This window comes from Centroberyx affinis, unplaced genomic scaffold (assembly GCF_046629955.1).
Source record: "Centroberyx affinis isolate AG114_WGS23_722 - 3 ecotype Tasmania unplaced genomic scaffold, CSIRO-AGI_Caff_v1 ptg000835l_1, whole genome shotgun sequence".
Taxonomy (NCBI): Eukaryota; Metazoa; Chordata; class Actinopteri; order Beryciformes; family Berycidae; genus Centroberyx; species Centroberyx affinis.
Window position 1 is genome coordinate 66,284 of NW_027279432.1, and position 11,831 is coordinate 78,114.

Sequence of the window (11,831 nt, forward strand, 5' to 3'; positions counted from 1 at the left end):
CAGAACAGTGCTCATTCAGATAGTATGTCAGATATCAACAGAAATTCTGCATCGCTGAGCTAGTCAGAAGCACTTCCACTAATGGCATTCCACATGCTCATAGGACATTAAAATAAAACAGCAGAAACCTATACATGCTACATTGAACGGTGCTGGAATCACAGTCATTAATGCAACAGGACTTTTCTGAACAACTTGAATTAATCTTGTAATAAATGGCATTTGAAAACATGATAATCTCAACTAGACAATGGCACTTAGCATGTCAGATGTTCAAAACGCGGAAACCACATGTACAGCCATAGAGAGTTCCTACCAGGAGTGTTAGAGAGAATGCTTTCATATTAGACACCCTCAGTTCAGAGTTCACACAAAAAAACAGTCCAACTGGCACTGAATTGCTACCTACAAGGAGAATCTAGAACAATCTACAATGCAAACTGAATCAACATACTGTATGCGTTCAGAGTCTGAATGTTATGCAGTCAGTGGAGTCAAACAAGGGGAAATGTAACAGTCTCAAGAACATGTGGTACAAGAATCAACATAAAGTCCAAAGTACTATGCCTCTCCTCTAACATTTTATACTTACCCAAAACTTAGAGGGGAAAATTGCAATATTTTTTGACAAAATACTACATTTGTTTGCAACTTCTCAAACATCACAAAGCGTTTTGTCTCTTAAAGTCACAGTATTGTACTTACAGTATAGGAGGGCTCAACTCATGGACGATGGACTGCTTAGCCACCCCCGACCCTACAAACCTATGTTCTTATATTGGATAAACACTAACAGAATGGGCACAGCAAAAAACGACTTTTGCAATTGTTTTTATATTATCAAAAAAGTTCTTTTTATAAAAGTCCAACAAATTTATACATGTGCGTTCACTGTCAGACACTTGGAAATGGGGGAGAGAACAAATTTTTCAATGCAATGCATTTGATACAGTGACAATTTACCTTACTGTCCTGCAAAAGAACGGCACAAAAACACTAAAAATATGCAACATTTCTTGCAACCACGTTTTCTGAGGAACATGTTGGGAAAATTTAAAAAAAAAAAAAAATACTTGCTTACCGCTTTTCTAAACTTGCCTGTGAGGGAGGAAGTGTCTATCAAGGCAAAACACAGTGCATACTACCTCAACAAAGTCAGACAACCAGGCAAGATTAAAGAGAATGCCACAACAACGCAGTTAATGCATGAGTTACATACATAAGCCACCTCTAAGCTTTCTTACGTCAAACATCTGTCTACTGCTAGAGTCAGGGCAATGGTCAGTAAACAGGAGTATAAACAAGGTCTATCAGCAAGGAAATTCATTGGTCTGAACCACTCAGGATCATTGCACGCAAATAATGTATCTAAGAGCCTTGTAGACAGTTGGAGAGAGACAGACAGGACAGCGCAACTTTGAGTCAGCCATTTTGGACAATTAAAAAAACCAGAGAAGGCCTGCATTTGAAGCTTTTCCAAAATTCCCATGGTAAAAACAAAAACATACATGATTTCATTTCAACCCTTTTTTTAACCACCCCAACTTACCAACACAGGAGGTTTCATTTTGTTTTATTGCAAAACACAACAGGCAATATCATTTTAAAACTGAGATGATTTACATGGTAATGACTACAGTTTAATAAACATGAGTTCTAACCACATTTTATGTAGATACAGGGCTGGAATGACCATATGTATAATTACCTCACTAAAAACAAAGCATTTACAAGAAAAAGAAAAAACAAAAAAAAAATGAAAGAGGACGTGTTCGCCGGGTAATCTGCCATCTATGTGAAACACTTTCAAACCAAGGAAATTTAAGATCTTCATCAAGGCGTCTGCATCCAAACATTTAACAAAGGATTTTGTTTCGACAATGTAGCATTTACTTTATGTCCACTTCACATTACTGGCCCTGTGCAGAAGAAATACATAGAAGATACATTGCATGTTAACAGCAGAAACACTGGACTCAGCTTCCCAAAATAAATAGCTAAAAACCTGTATAGGGAGGAAGCGGTATGGTTAAGTTTGCTGAGCTGCTGCGTCCGCCGCCACCCTGTAAAACCTGAGGAAGAAGAGGGTTAGGGCAGAAACAAACTGGCTACACAGTATCTTTAAAAAAAACACAGGGAGTTGAAATGTGGGTTAAGAGAGCTTCAAACAATAGAGGAGACGCAGGAAAGGAGACAGAAATAAAATGGATGCAGAGGGCAGGTTCTTAGCGGGGGCGTACCTGGGGGGCTTGTGGTGCGGCGCCCATCGCCTGTGGGCTGGCGGTGCCGTAGTAGGCGGCCTGCTGGCGGTAGTACTCTGCCCAGGCGGCGCTGTAGTCCGGCTGGCCTCCGGGCTGCGAGGCCGCTGCAGCCGCTGTGGCCTGAGGGGCGGCTTGACCTGGAGCGGAAAACACCGGAGCTCCTGTTAGTATGAGAAACCACCTCCGACACACATACGCTATATAACTAGTCTAATAGTGGGTTTTAAGTCAGAAAGGAAACAGCATTTTGCTTCCGTAATGTGACACATTTCCAGTCGAAATAGGATGTTGGGGAGGGATGTAACCAAGCAGCCAAAACAATGTGTGAATTTTGAAGCCAATAAGGAAGTGGCGACAAGTCAATGGGACCACAACCCAACTTCTCGCTAAAAATATGAAGTCAATATGGTTAGGTTATGGTCTCAGTAGCAAATTTCACTTCTTCTAATGTGGGTCCTTATGGCGATTTAAGATAATTTAAATTGATGAATTGCAGCCACCCAGGACACAAAGTAACACACTGATTTTTTGCCTTAGGAAACAGAAAACCGGTTTTCAAGGGTGAACGCCCAACAGCGTTTCAACTCACACCACTTTTGTCAAGCTGCAGGTTTTATATGATGGGAGGGGCGGAGGAGGGGTTTGTTTAAAAATAATAATACTAAATCTGTGATGGTATTGGTTTGAATTTTTATGTTCACCTACAGCTACACCATTAAGAAATGACTAAAAACAGTTTCCCAGGAAGTAATGGGATTATAAAGCGATATAAAAAACACCAGAAAATAAAATGTAACCTTTTTGGTATTCATTACTAAATTCAATTCAAATTGCAACTTTAAAAAGGAACACTTTTTGGTAAATAAGCTCTTTGATCCACTTAACATTGTGTGACGAGATGGATACCAGTGCATGGTAATACTTCACACACTTAAGGTTCATTAGCCTAGCTTTACACACACCCCAACACACTAAATAATGACCACAAAGATTCAACTGCTGCCAATATCATCTTTAACAATGAAATGTGTTAAGATGATCTGAAGAGTTGTAATCCTTTGACATTTCTGAGGCAGAGAGCCTGATGCTTGTAAGAAGGGGAACGAACCCTCCATCGGTCCTCTGGGTGGCGGGACAGAAACCTTCTGTCTTTCTCTGGGGCAGCTGTGGGTGCAGCCGCTCTACTACAGAGGGCTGCAAGAGGAGCACAGCTGCCCACTACCTAGTGTCCAGCTAATAGACCTACTTAAAAAAAAAAAAAAAAACTCCCATCCAGAAACAACAAAATTAAGAGTTGATCCTGTGATGCCACAATGCGAAAAAGAAGCTGTTCGACAGGCAGATCAAGTTTGGGCACCCACAGAATATTTTCGTTTTGTTTCGCTTTCTTATGCAAATGACCTCTATTCAAATTTCATTTACTCTCCAATTGTCAGTCTAGGGTGCTCACACAGTCACATGTAACATTTTGCCAAATCTTTCAGCTAACACCTTGAGGGCATCACAGGTTCAAGTCTTAATTCTCTCGTTTCTGGATTTGGGGTGTTAACAATTATTAACTAAACCATAACTAACTGGACCACATGAATAACACCGAGTCCTACAAGTAAACAGTATTCCCATTTAAATCCATCTTAAAATGACTACCAAATAATCCTATTCCCAACACCAGGATCACACTTAAATCGTTTCCACGCAACAGTTCCACACAAGATTTCTTGGCTCAAATGTATCGAGATGAAACAAATTAGACATTAGAAATAAAAAAAAAAGCTTGTTTCAACTCTGATTGTCTGACAAAATGTTATCATGAAAAGTTTAGGAAGTGGCAGCAAAAAAAAAGGGGTAAAAGATTGGTTTGAGGTCATACATGCATTCAACACAGAAGTAGAAAATATTTGATGCATGCAACACCTTTGCAGCTCCATGCATCTGCAGCAATGGTGCAGATCCGATTTGAAATGAATGACCGTAGATAGATTGTGGAGTACAGCGTTCAGTGTATTAAGTGTGATCCCAGCCTAAAGTCTGATTTGAAAAGCAGGAGTTCTGACCTTGTTTCTTATAATACTCCTCCCAGGCTTTTGTGTAGTCCTGAGGCTGCTGGCTCTGTTGACCTAGAAAGAGAAGAAAACAGCGTCAAGGGCATCCAAGTGTCAAACGGCATGCATCAGAAGACAAATGTCACACAAGTGTACACAACTCACAATCTACATTCCTTACACCCATGATAACACCGACCTACAAATCCAATAACAACATGATTCACTTTGCATTTTAGCCAAGTATAGTCAAATTGGCATTAGCTGGCGCTGAGCAGCTACTCCTCATTTAACACATTTCATTCAACATTAAATGGAGTATGCACATGAGACAGCAGTAATACATTCATGGCACATGAGCAGGTGGCAATACTCCACCATCAGTATGGACAGAGCCCTAAGGTAGTCTATAAAATAAGCTACTCTTAGGCTCATAAAAAGGTGATTCTGTGTGTCTTGACAGCTCAGTCCTGCAGACAGTCAAAGTGTCACATTCTAAACAGCATGGGCTTGTAATGTCAAACCAAGTGGCGGCACACCGTGAGAAGGCTCCACGGCCAGCCAACTGTACTTCTGCTTTTCTTCCCAAACCCCAAAAAGAAGCCGATTCAAAGCCCACTGGCTGTTTAGACATTTGGACAATAAGTGTACACTGAAGCTACGTTCATATACCCATTTTCTTGTAATATTCCTCCCAGGCCTTGGTGTAATCTGCCTGTCCACTCTGACCTGGAGCCTGCGGGTCACCTGTTAAAAATGGTACAATGTAATTGGTAACCATTCTCTTCAAAAATAAGGGCAGTTTGTCCTCCACCTGCCTAGATCAGGCACTCGGCCTGGGGATGGTGGGGGAAACTATCCTGTCCATGGGGTAAAGTAAAAAAAAAAAAAACCTAAATAAAAAAACAAAGACGCTCTGTAAAAGCAAAGTAAATTAAAAGATGAAACCAGCTCATCACTGGTCAGGGACAAACCAGTAAGTAGAAATGAGTAAAGCCATTAAACTAGACTGCTCTACTCTGACTAAGCAGATCTGGCTTCCTCTTATAGAAGCAAACACATAGAGGCTATTGAGGAACAGGCTTGTTACCTTGGCCGTTGGTCTGAGTCGTGCCTGGGGCTCCGCTGGTGGGCGTCATGGGAGCCTGTGGCTGCTGGCCGTACTGAGAATAGTAGGCTGCCCAGGCCGCCGCGTTGGCATCAGCTGCTGCTTTATCTGCACACAGTAAACACGTTTAGTTACCCTGAACAAAGGCGGAGATAAAAAAGGTGGAAAACATGCCGTAATAGCTGTCCACGACATAATACCTCATATGGATCACACTTGAATGTATTATGTTTTTCATCATCTTGAAGCCATTTTGATCTAAAGGCTTATGCTTAAAAATTGTTTTAGACAAATATAAAGTGATGTTGATGCTTGTGTATGAATTTCTTTCCAAAGCCTTTGCATCAAGGCAAAGGGCGGCTACTTTAAAGAATCTAAAATATAAGATAGTTTTGATTGAACACTTTTTTGGTCACTGCATATTTCCATTTGTTTTATTTCATAGTTTTGACGCATCAAAAAAGTTTCTCATTTTTCACTGAAAGAGCCCTGACGGACGAAGTTTTGCTCCAACATGGAGGATAACCGTGGCAATGAAAGCTTCTTAACTTGCTCAAAAGAGAGCCTTGGCTTGCTTTTCCTTATAACGCCACATGAACCAATGTGCCAACTGGCGGCAGGTACTCACTTGGATCAGGCTGGCCCTGCTGCCAGTGTGGGAAGCCGTTGCCCCATCCCTGAGGCTGGTAAGGCGCAGGAGGACCGCTGAGGAAAGAGACAAAAACAAAACACATTAACCCACAACACCCTGGAGGTCACACTATATTTAGTGTATGAGACCAACAGTGACTGCAACAAGCTTCAATTCCTAGGTGATGAATAAAAATAAGACCAGTCTGCTGTACTCACTGTGGTCCTGGAGGTCCCTGGTTGTATGGTCCAGGGTTGTACGGGCCCATGGGTGCACCGGGGGGTCCAGGTGGGCCGTGTGGGCCAGGACCTCCATGGGGGCCAGGGGGGCCATGTGGGCCACCCATTGGAGTGACGGGTCCCTGAGAAGGCAGACATGACATCATACGATCAGGGTAAGGCATGTTGGGTAGACATGTTGACAGCAGAAATGGAGCCGTTTCGGGAAGTCTTCTTTAAACAGTTTAAGAAATTATACTGTTGATATTGATATTTTTCCAGTGTTCCACCCATTTCATACAGCATATATTTCCTATTTTTGGTATATTTTCTATATCACGTTCTATATTCACTCAATTTGCCTCAGTCAGTTCTGCTGCTGTTACTTTGCACATCCTAATAATGCTGTAATAATTCTTTTCTCCCATAGCTTTCATTCATACAGTCTACTTAGCATGTTCATGTGTTTAAACTGCCATTTGCCTATGTCTTTCTCTGCTATATCCCATTTCTATTTGCTGCTGCAACGACCCAATAATCAGCCATCTCCCTACAGGTTAATATCAAACACTCACCCCAATTTTCTCCTCCACCAGTTGCCTGGCGTAGTCGATCTGTTGAGGGGAGCCCCGGACTGTGAACATCTTGATGTTGGGGTCAGCGTTGGGAGGAGGATTCCTCTGCAGCTCGATCCTGGCTCCAGACTGCTGGCTGATGCCCTTGATCGTCTCACCACCTGGAGCGTTCAAAAATAAATATTAACTCAACAGTCAAATACATCTTCACTTCTAAGGCATTAAACAGACGCCTTTATCCAGAACTAGTTACTCCATTACTGTATGGTTTTCCATTGCCAACTAGCAGAATCTCAGTTTTGGGTTCCCTTGCAAAAGGCAGAAGTACATTTCTGTTGTGATTCTATTAAACTAATGGTCTATTTTCAAATAATCAATGTGATTGCATAAAGTTGCTGGTTTCTCTAACCACTACGTCACTCTGTCACCGCACAGTCTATCATGTGTAGGTCTCAGATTAGGGTAGGGTTAGGGTTATACATCACACATTCAGCGTGGTGCATGAGTTTTCATCACAGACCATACACGTGCTTTAAGTGTCTATTCGAATAAATTACAAGTTCAACTATAAAATCTGCTTTTATCCCTGGAACATTAACATAACAGCCAATATGAGGAGTCCAACAGCCAAAACAGCACCAAGACAGTAAAAATCTCTACTAAAGCATCTTAAAGTAAAGTAAAAAATAAAGTAGCCCAAAACAGTGCAGGGTAATAAAAAAATACCTGTGACCTTGGAATATTCAATCCCTTCAAACAACCAGTATGTTTCCATCAACAGCCATGAACTCTATCAAAGTGTCTTTGAGTAATTTCTGTTTCCCTCCATCTTTTTTCCCCTCATTTTGCCATAAAACCTTATACAAGTGAACACTCCTTAAGTATACTCGCCAACCTGAACGACCTAGTTTTCAAACAAAATCCCAAGTGAAGTCCTGCTGCTGGTGCACTTGCCTTTTCCGATGATCAGGCCGGTCTTCATGGTCGGGACGGTGAAAGTGAACTCCTGCAGGCCACCAGGAGGGCCCATGTTCCAGTTGCCCTGCCCGCGGCCTCGGCCCCTGCCGCCCCCGTGCCCCGGAGGTCCCCCGGCCTGGACGCTCCTCAGCAGGTCGGAGATGATCTCTGCTGCGTGCTGAGCCTGGTCAGGAGGACCCATGATCTGGGCTATCCTCTCTGGTGTGCTGCCGTCATCTGCAGGGAGAGAGCAGGGCAGTTAGAGGCTGGGGAGACGCCACAACCAAAATCAACATCTGCACATTTCTAAAGAGACATTCATCACTGCTGAAGTTCTGTATGGCTTTCCATTGCCAACTAGTAGAATCTCAGTTTTTGGATTTCCTTGCAAAAGGCAGAAGTAGATTTGTGTTGTTGTGATTCTATTAAACTAATGGTCTATTTTCAAAGAATGAACACGATGGCATAAAGTTGCTGGTCTCACTAACGACTACGTCACTGTCACCGCAAAGTCTACCGTGAGTAGGTCTCAGATTAGGGTAGGGTTAGGGTTATACATCACGTTTTCAGCGTGGTGCATGAGTTTTCATCACAGACCATACACATGTTTTAAGTGTCTATTTGAATAAATTACATTTTTGTCATTTAGCCGACGGGGTGTCAAGGCCACTTCAAAAGGATACACGGTTGTTGTGGAGATCAAACTTTAAACCTTCTGATTATTGGACGGCCTCTACAACCACAAGGCTGCACAGCCTGGGTCTAAGCTACAGATACACAAGACGTAAATGTGCAGCCATCAACACTCACCCTGCTTAAACTGGATCCTAACACCTGTGTCACTCTGGATTTTCTTGATCATCTCTCCGTTCCTCCCAATCACGATTCCTACCGCGAACCTGGGGACAGGAACCTAGAGAAAGAGAGAACGCAGAGCCAAAGTTAAGAGACCACTTCACACCCCGTCTCCCAACTGATAAATGAAAGGACATGTGACTGTAACACTCACATCTAAGCTGTCTCCTCCTCCCATCCTGGAGCCATACTCGCCCCTCTGCTCCCTGAAGCCTTGGTCTCTGATCAGCTCCATCACCATCTCTTTGGCTTGCTGGAGAAAGACAGAGAGAGAACAGTCGTTTCCATCACACAGGTACTGGCTTACATCCACGTGAAAAAGGAGGTGTGTACTAGGACTAAGTAAAGTGTTCTGGGTTCTTAACAGGGATGTAATCGGGGACAACTCATGATTGGACTGTGTGTCAGACGCTTACCTGAACTTTAAAGGGTTCTCCTGAAATGCGGAGAGGTTTGTCGGCGCCTGTGTTTTGTGGTCCTTCTTGGATCATGACCATCTTCACTCCGGCTCGTTCCTGGGGGTTATGAGAAAAAAAATATCAATGATTTGCAGAGAAGTTACAGATGTGTCTTTGCACTACTGAAACACACAAGCTAAAGACTCTCACACAGCCAAATATGCCCTCCACTTAAAAAGGACAGTCTCCCTTCTCACTACACCACCCTGCTGCCCCTTTATTTGGTCTCTGATCCTGACTGGAGACTCACCTGAAGGCTTTTGATGGTTTCCCCTCCCTTGCCAATGACAAGGCCGGCTTTAGAGGCTGGGACCATAATCTCCTGGACAGACATGCCCGGGCCGTCGTTGTGGTGGAATGCTGGAGTCGGCCGTCCCTTCTCGACAATCTCTGTTAGTAGCCTCTTTGCGGTCCTAATTGGGGTTAAAACCAAGATTAGCCAATTCCATCACAACTATTCAAGCCTGGAACCTACAATGAGCCACCAACAAAAAGTCAGATTGACACTACAGGGGGAAAAAAGGTTGATAACTTACTGGATGGAGTCTGGTGATCCCGTTAATGTTACCGACCTCTCTGGCATGCCTCCACTGTCTGCATAATAGAGAGGGAACCGTTAATGCACAACTTATAACAGATGTGTACAATGCTATTTATTATTGTTCAAATCCTCATTATCAACCACAGCAGCAAATCTCAACCTACCAGGGGCAATCTGTATTTTACATCCAGACTCCTGCTGCATGCGGGATATCTGCTCGCCTCCTCTTCCAATAACTGGTGGAGAAAAAAGATGATTACATTTTAATATCCGATAACATTAAACAGACCAGGCAGCCGGTTTTTGTTGAATTTTAGTGTTTGTATGTAACATTAAAGTCAACTCACTGAATCCAACCATTCCATCGGGAACCTTGAATTCCTCTGATGTCGATCTGAGAATGAAATTAAGTAGATGTCAATATGGACTTTGTAATATGGGGCAAAATATGGATGTAAAACCAATTAATGTGATGGCAGAAAGAGACAGTGCAACTCTCAATATCTACCTTGGGGGACCGCCCATTCCTCCCATGGCTGCTGAAAATGCTGCAAAGAAAACACAAGATAAAGTCAGGAAATGCACAACAGTCACATCATTAAGAATTAACAATTTGGACCGATTACTACATATCCTAATGCAGACGGCAAGTTTCTAAACACATTTACAACGTTTGTTTTAGGCCAATTACTACAAGGAATCATCAAGACGGGGCTAATACTTACGGTCATTTGGAGCCACTTTCTTTGTCTCTGGTTGGTCTGTGAAAACATGGGGAAAAAGCCAGCATAAGAACCCATTGTTGAACCCATTATCATGTTACTGACCTGACCGGGTTTTCCAAACTGCAGCTGGGGATTCATATATCTGAAATTGGCTTGTCAGCATGGCCTAAAATATGAATGGTTAGGGCAAAGTAACAGGGGTTTTGAATACTTTAAACTGCTAGTGGCTTTATTGCCAATGAATGTACTAAGATGAAGGTAAAGCAGTGAGATCTAAACACATGCCACTGAGAAATCCATATAGACTATAAATGTAAACACGAACTACGGACTCCATAGTTGTAAATAATGTACATTACAAACTACATTCCTTGTTTAAATACATTATTGATACAGATCCAATCTAAGTACAAAACATTCCTACTCATAGTCAAATACACTACCTTAGCTGCTAAAACATACAGGCAAGCATAACTGACGAGACTTGCAATGAATCGATTTAAGCCACTGACCTATATTGAGGTTAGGCATGGGAAAATACCCACCAGCATCTTCCAGGGGCCTTTTCTGGCCTCCGTAACCAAACTCGTTTGTTGTTGGTGCCGCAACGCCGTCACCTCCGATCTTTGCTGCGATCTAAAAGCACAAAGATAGAAAAGGGGCCGAGAAGACTTTAGTGAATCTCTTCTTCACAGCTCGTGTCTGGTGTATCCGGGCAGAAACACGCTGGCTGCGGCCTACACTTCGGCACGGAAGTCGGGCCCAACAAAGGAATGCTGTAACTTCCACATTAGCCTGCGAGCTATATTGGCGCAATGCCGGTCGGTCATTTTTACTAACCCAAGCGCGAGTGTAACTTTCTCACAACAGTTCATATCGGATATTTAACTATCAAGCACACTTGGCTAGGATCACTTCGAGCTTTTCACCAGCCATCGAGCCGTGATGTCCACATTTGCGCTGTGGCGTAGCTATCATTCGTTAGCTTAGCTAGCCGTGTATGATGCTGCAGGTTCAGGTCCAGGTTGGCGCCCGCACGGTGAACAGAATAAGCGCCGAAACTCGCGATTTGCCACCGATTTCGACATTATTGATAACTGAATTGATCTTCCGTTCTTACCTGTCGCGCTCGTTGAAGAGCGTCTTTAAAGGCGTCGTTCATTCCACCACCAGCATTAGAGGACGGGGGAGCCACGTTACTGTAGTCAGCCATATCTGCAGCTCTTCTCCTCCTCGGCGAAACAAGATGGCGGTTTTCATTCGCGGGAGCCTCGCGGTCAGATGCTTTATCTCGCGAGATCATACACAACATCCGGTATCGTACATCATTACAGAGGTATTCTATCACAATGTATCTGGTGGCTGGCTGTGATCTAATACGACCATGGAAGTGTTATATGATCTTATGAAGACTGTAGCTAGTGTAGGAAAGCTACCAATAACTTGCATACAAATGCATC

General features: G+C 43.0%; 1 protein-coding gene across 3 annotated transcripts; it reads right to left on the reverse strand.

The window, feature by feature from the left end:
• Positions 1-815: 815 nt before the first annotated feature.
• Positions 816-11,622, reverse strand: fubp1 (far upstream element (FUSE) binding protein 1). 3 transcript variants are annotated; one of them, XM_071520916.1, is made up of 20 exons: positions 11,492-11,622; positions 10,917-11,007; positions 10,372-10,407; positions 10,155-10,194; positions 9,994-10,040; positions 9,811-9,882; positions 9,642-9,699; positions 9,356-9,518; positions 9,064-9,162; positions 8,802-8,900; positions 8,603-8,705; positions 7,790-8,029; positions 6,836-6,996; positions 6,261-6,403; positions 6,040-6,116; positions 5,394-5,519; positions 4,976-5,050; positions 4,316-4,378; positions 2,241-2,398; positions 816-1,919 (listed from the first exon to the last, which is right to left on the reverse strand). In XM_071520916.1, the coding sequence occupies exons 1-20, from the start codon at positions 11,582-11,584 to the stop codon at positions 1,911-1,913; spliced, it is 1,953 nt and encodes a 650-aa protein (XP_071377017.1). In that variant the 5' UTR covers positions 11,585-11,622; the 3' UTR covers positions 816-1,910. The 3 variants fall into 3 exon arrangements, with proteins under 3 accessions (XP_071377017.1, XP_071377016.1, XP_071377018.1); XM_071520915.1 differs by having other exon boundaries at positions 10,884-11,007; XM_071520917.1 differs by lacking the exon at positions 4,976-5,050 and having other exon boundaries at positions 10,884-11,007.
• Positions 11,623-11,831: the final 209 nt, after the last annotated feature.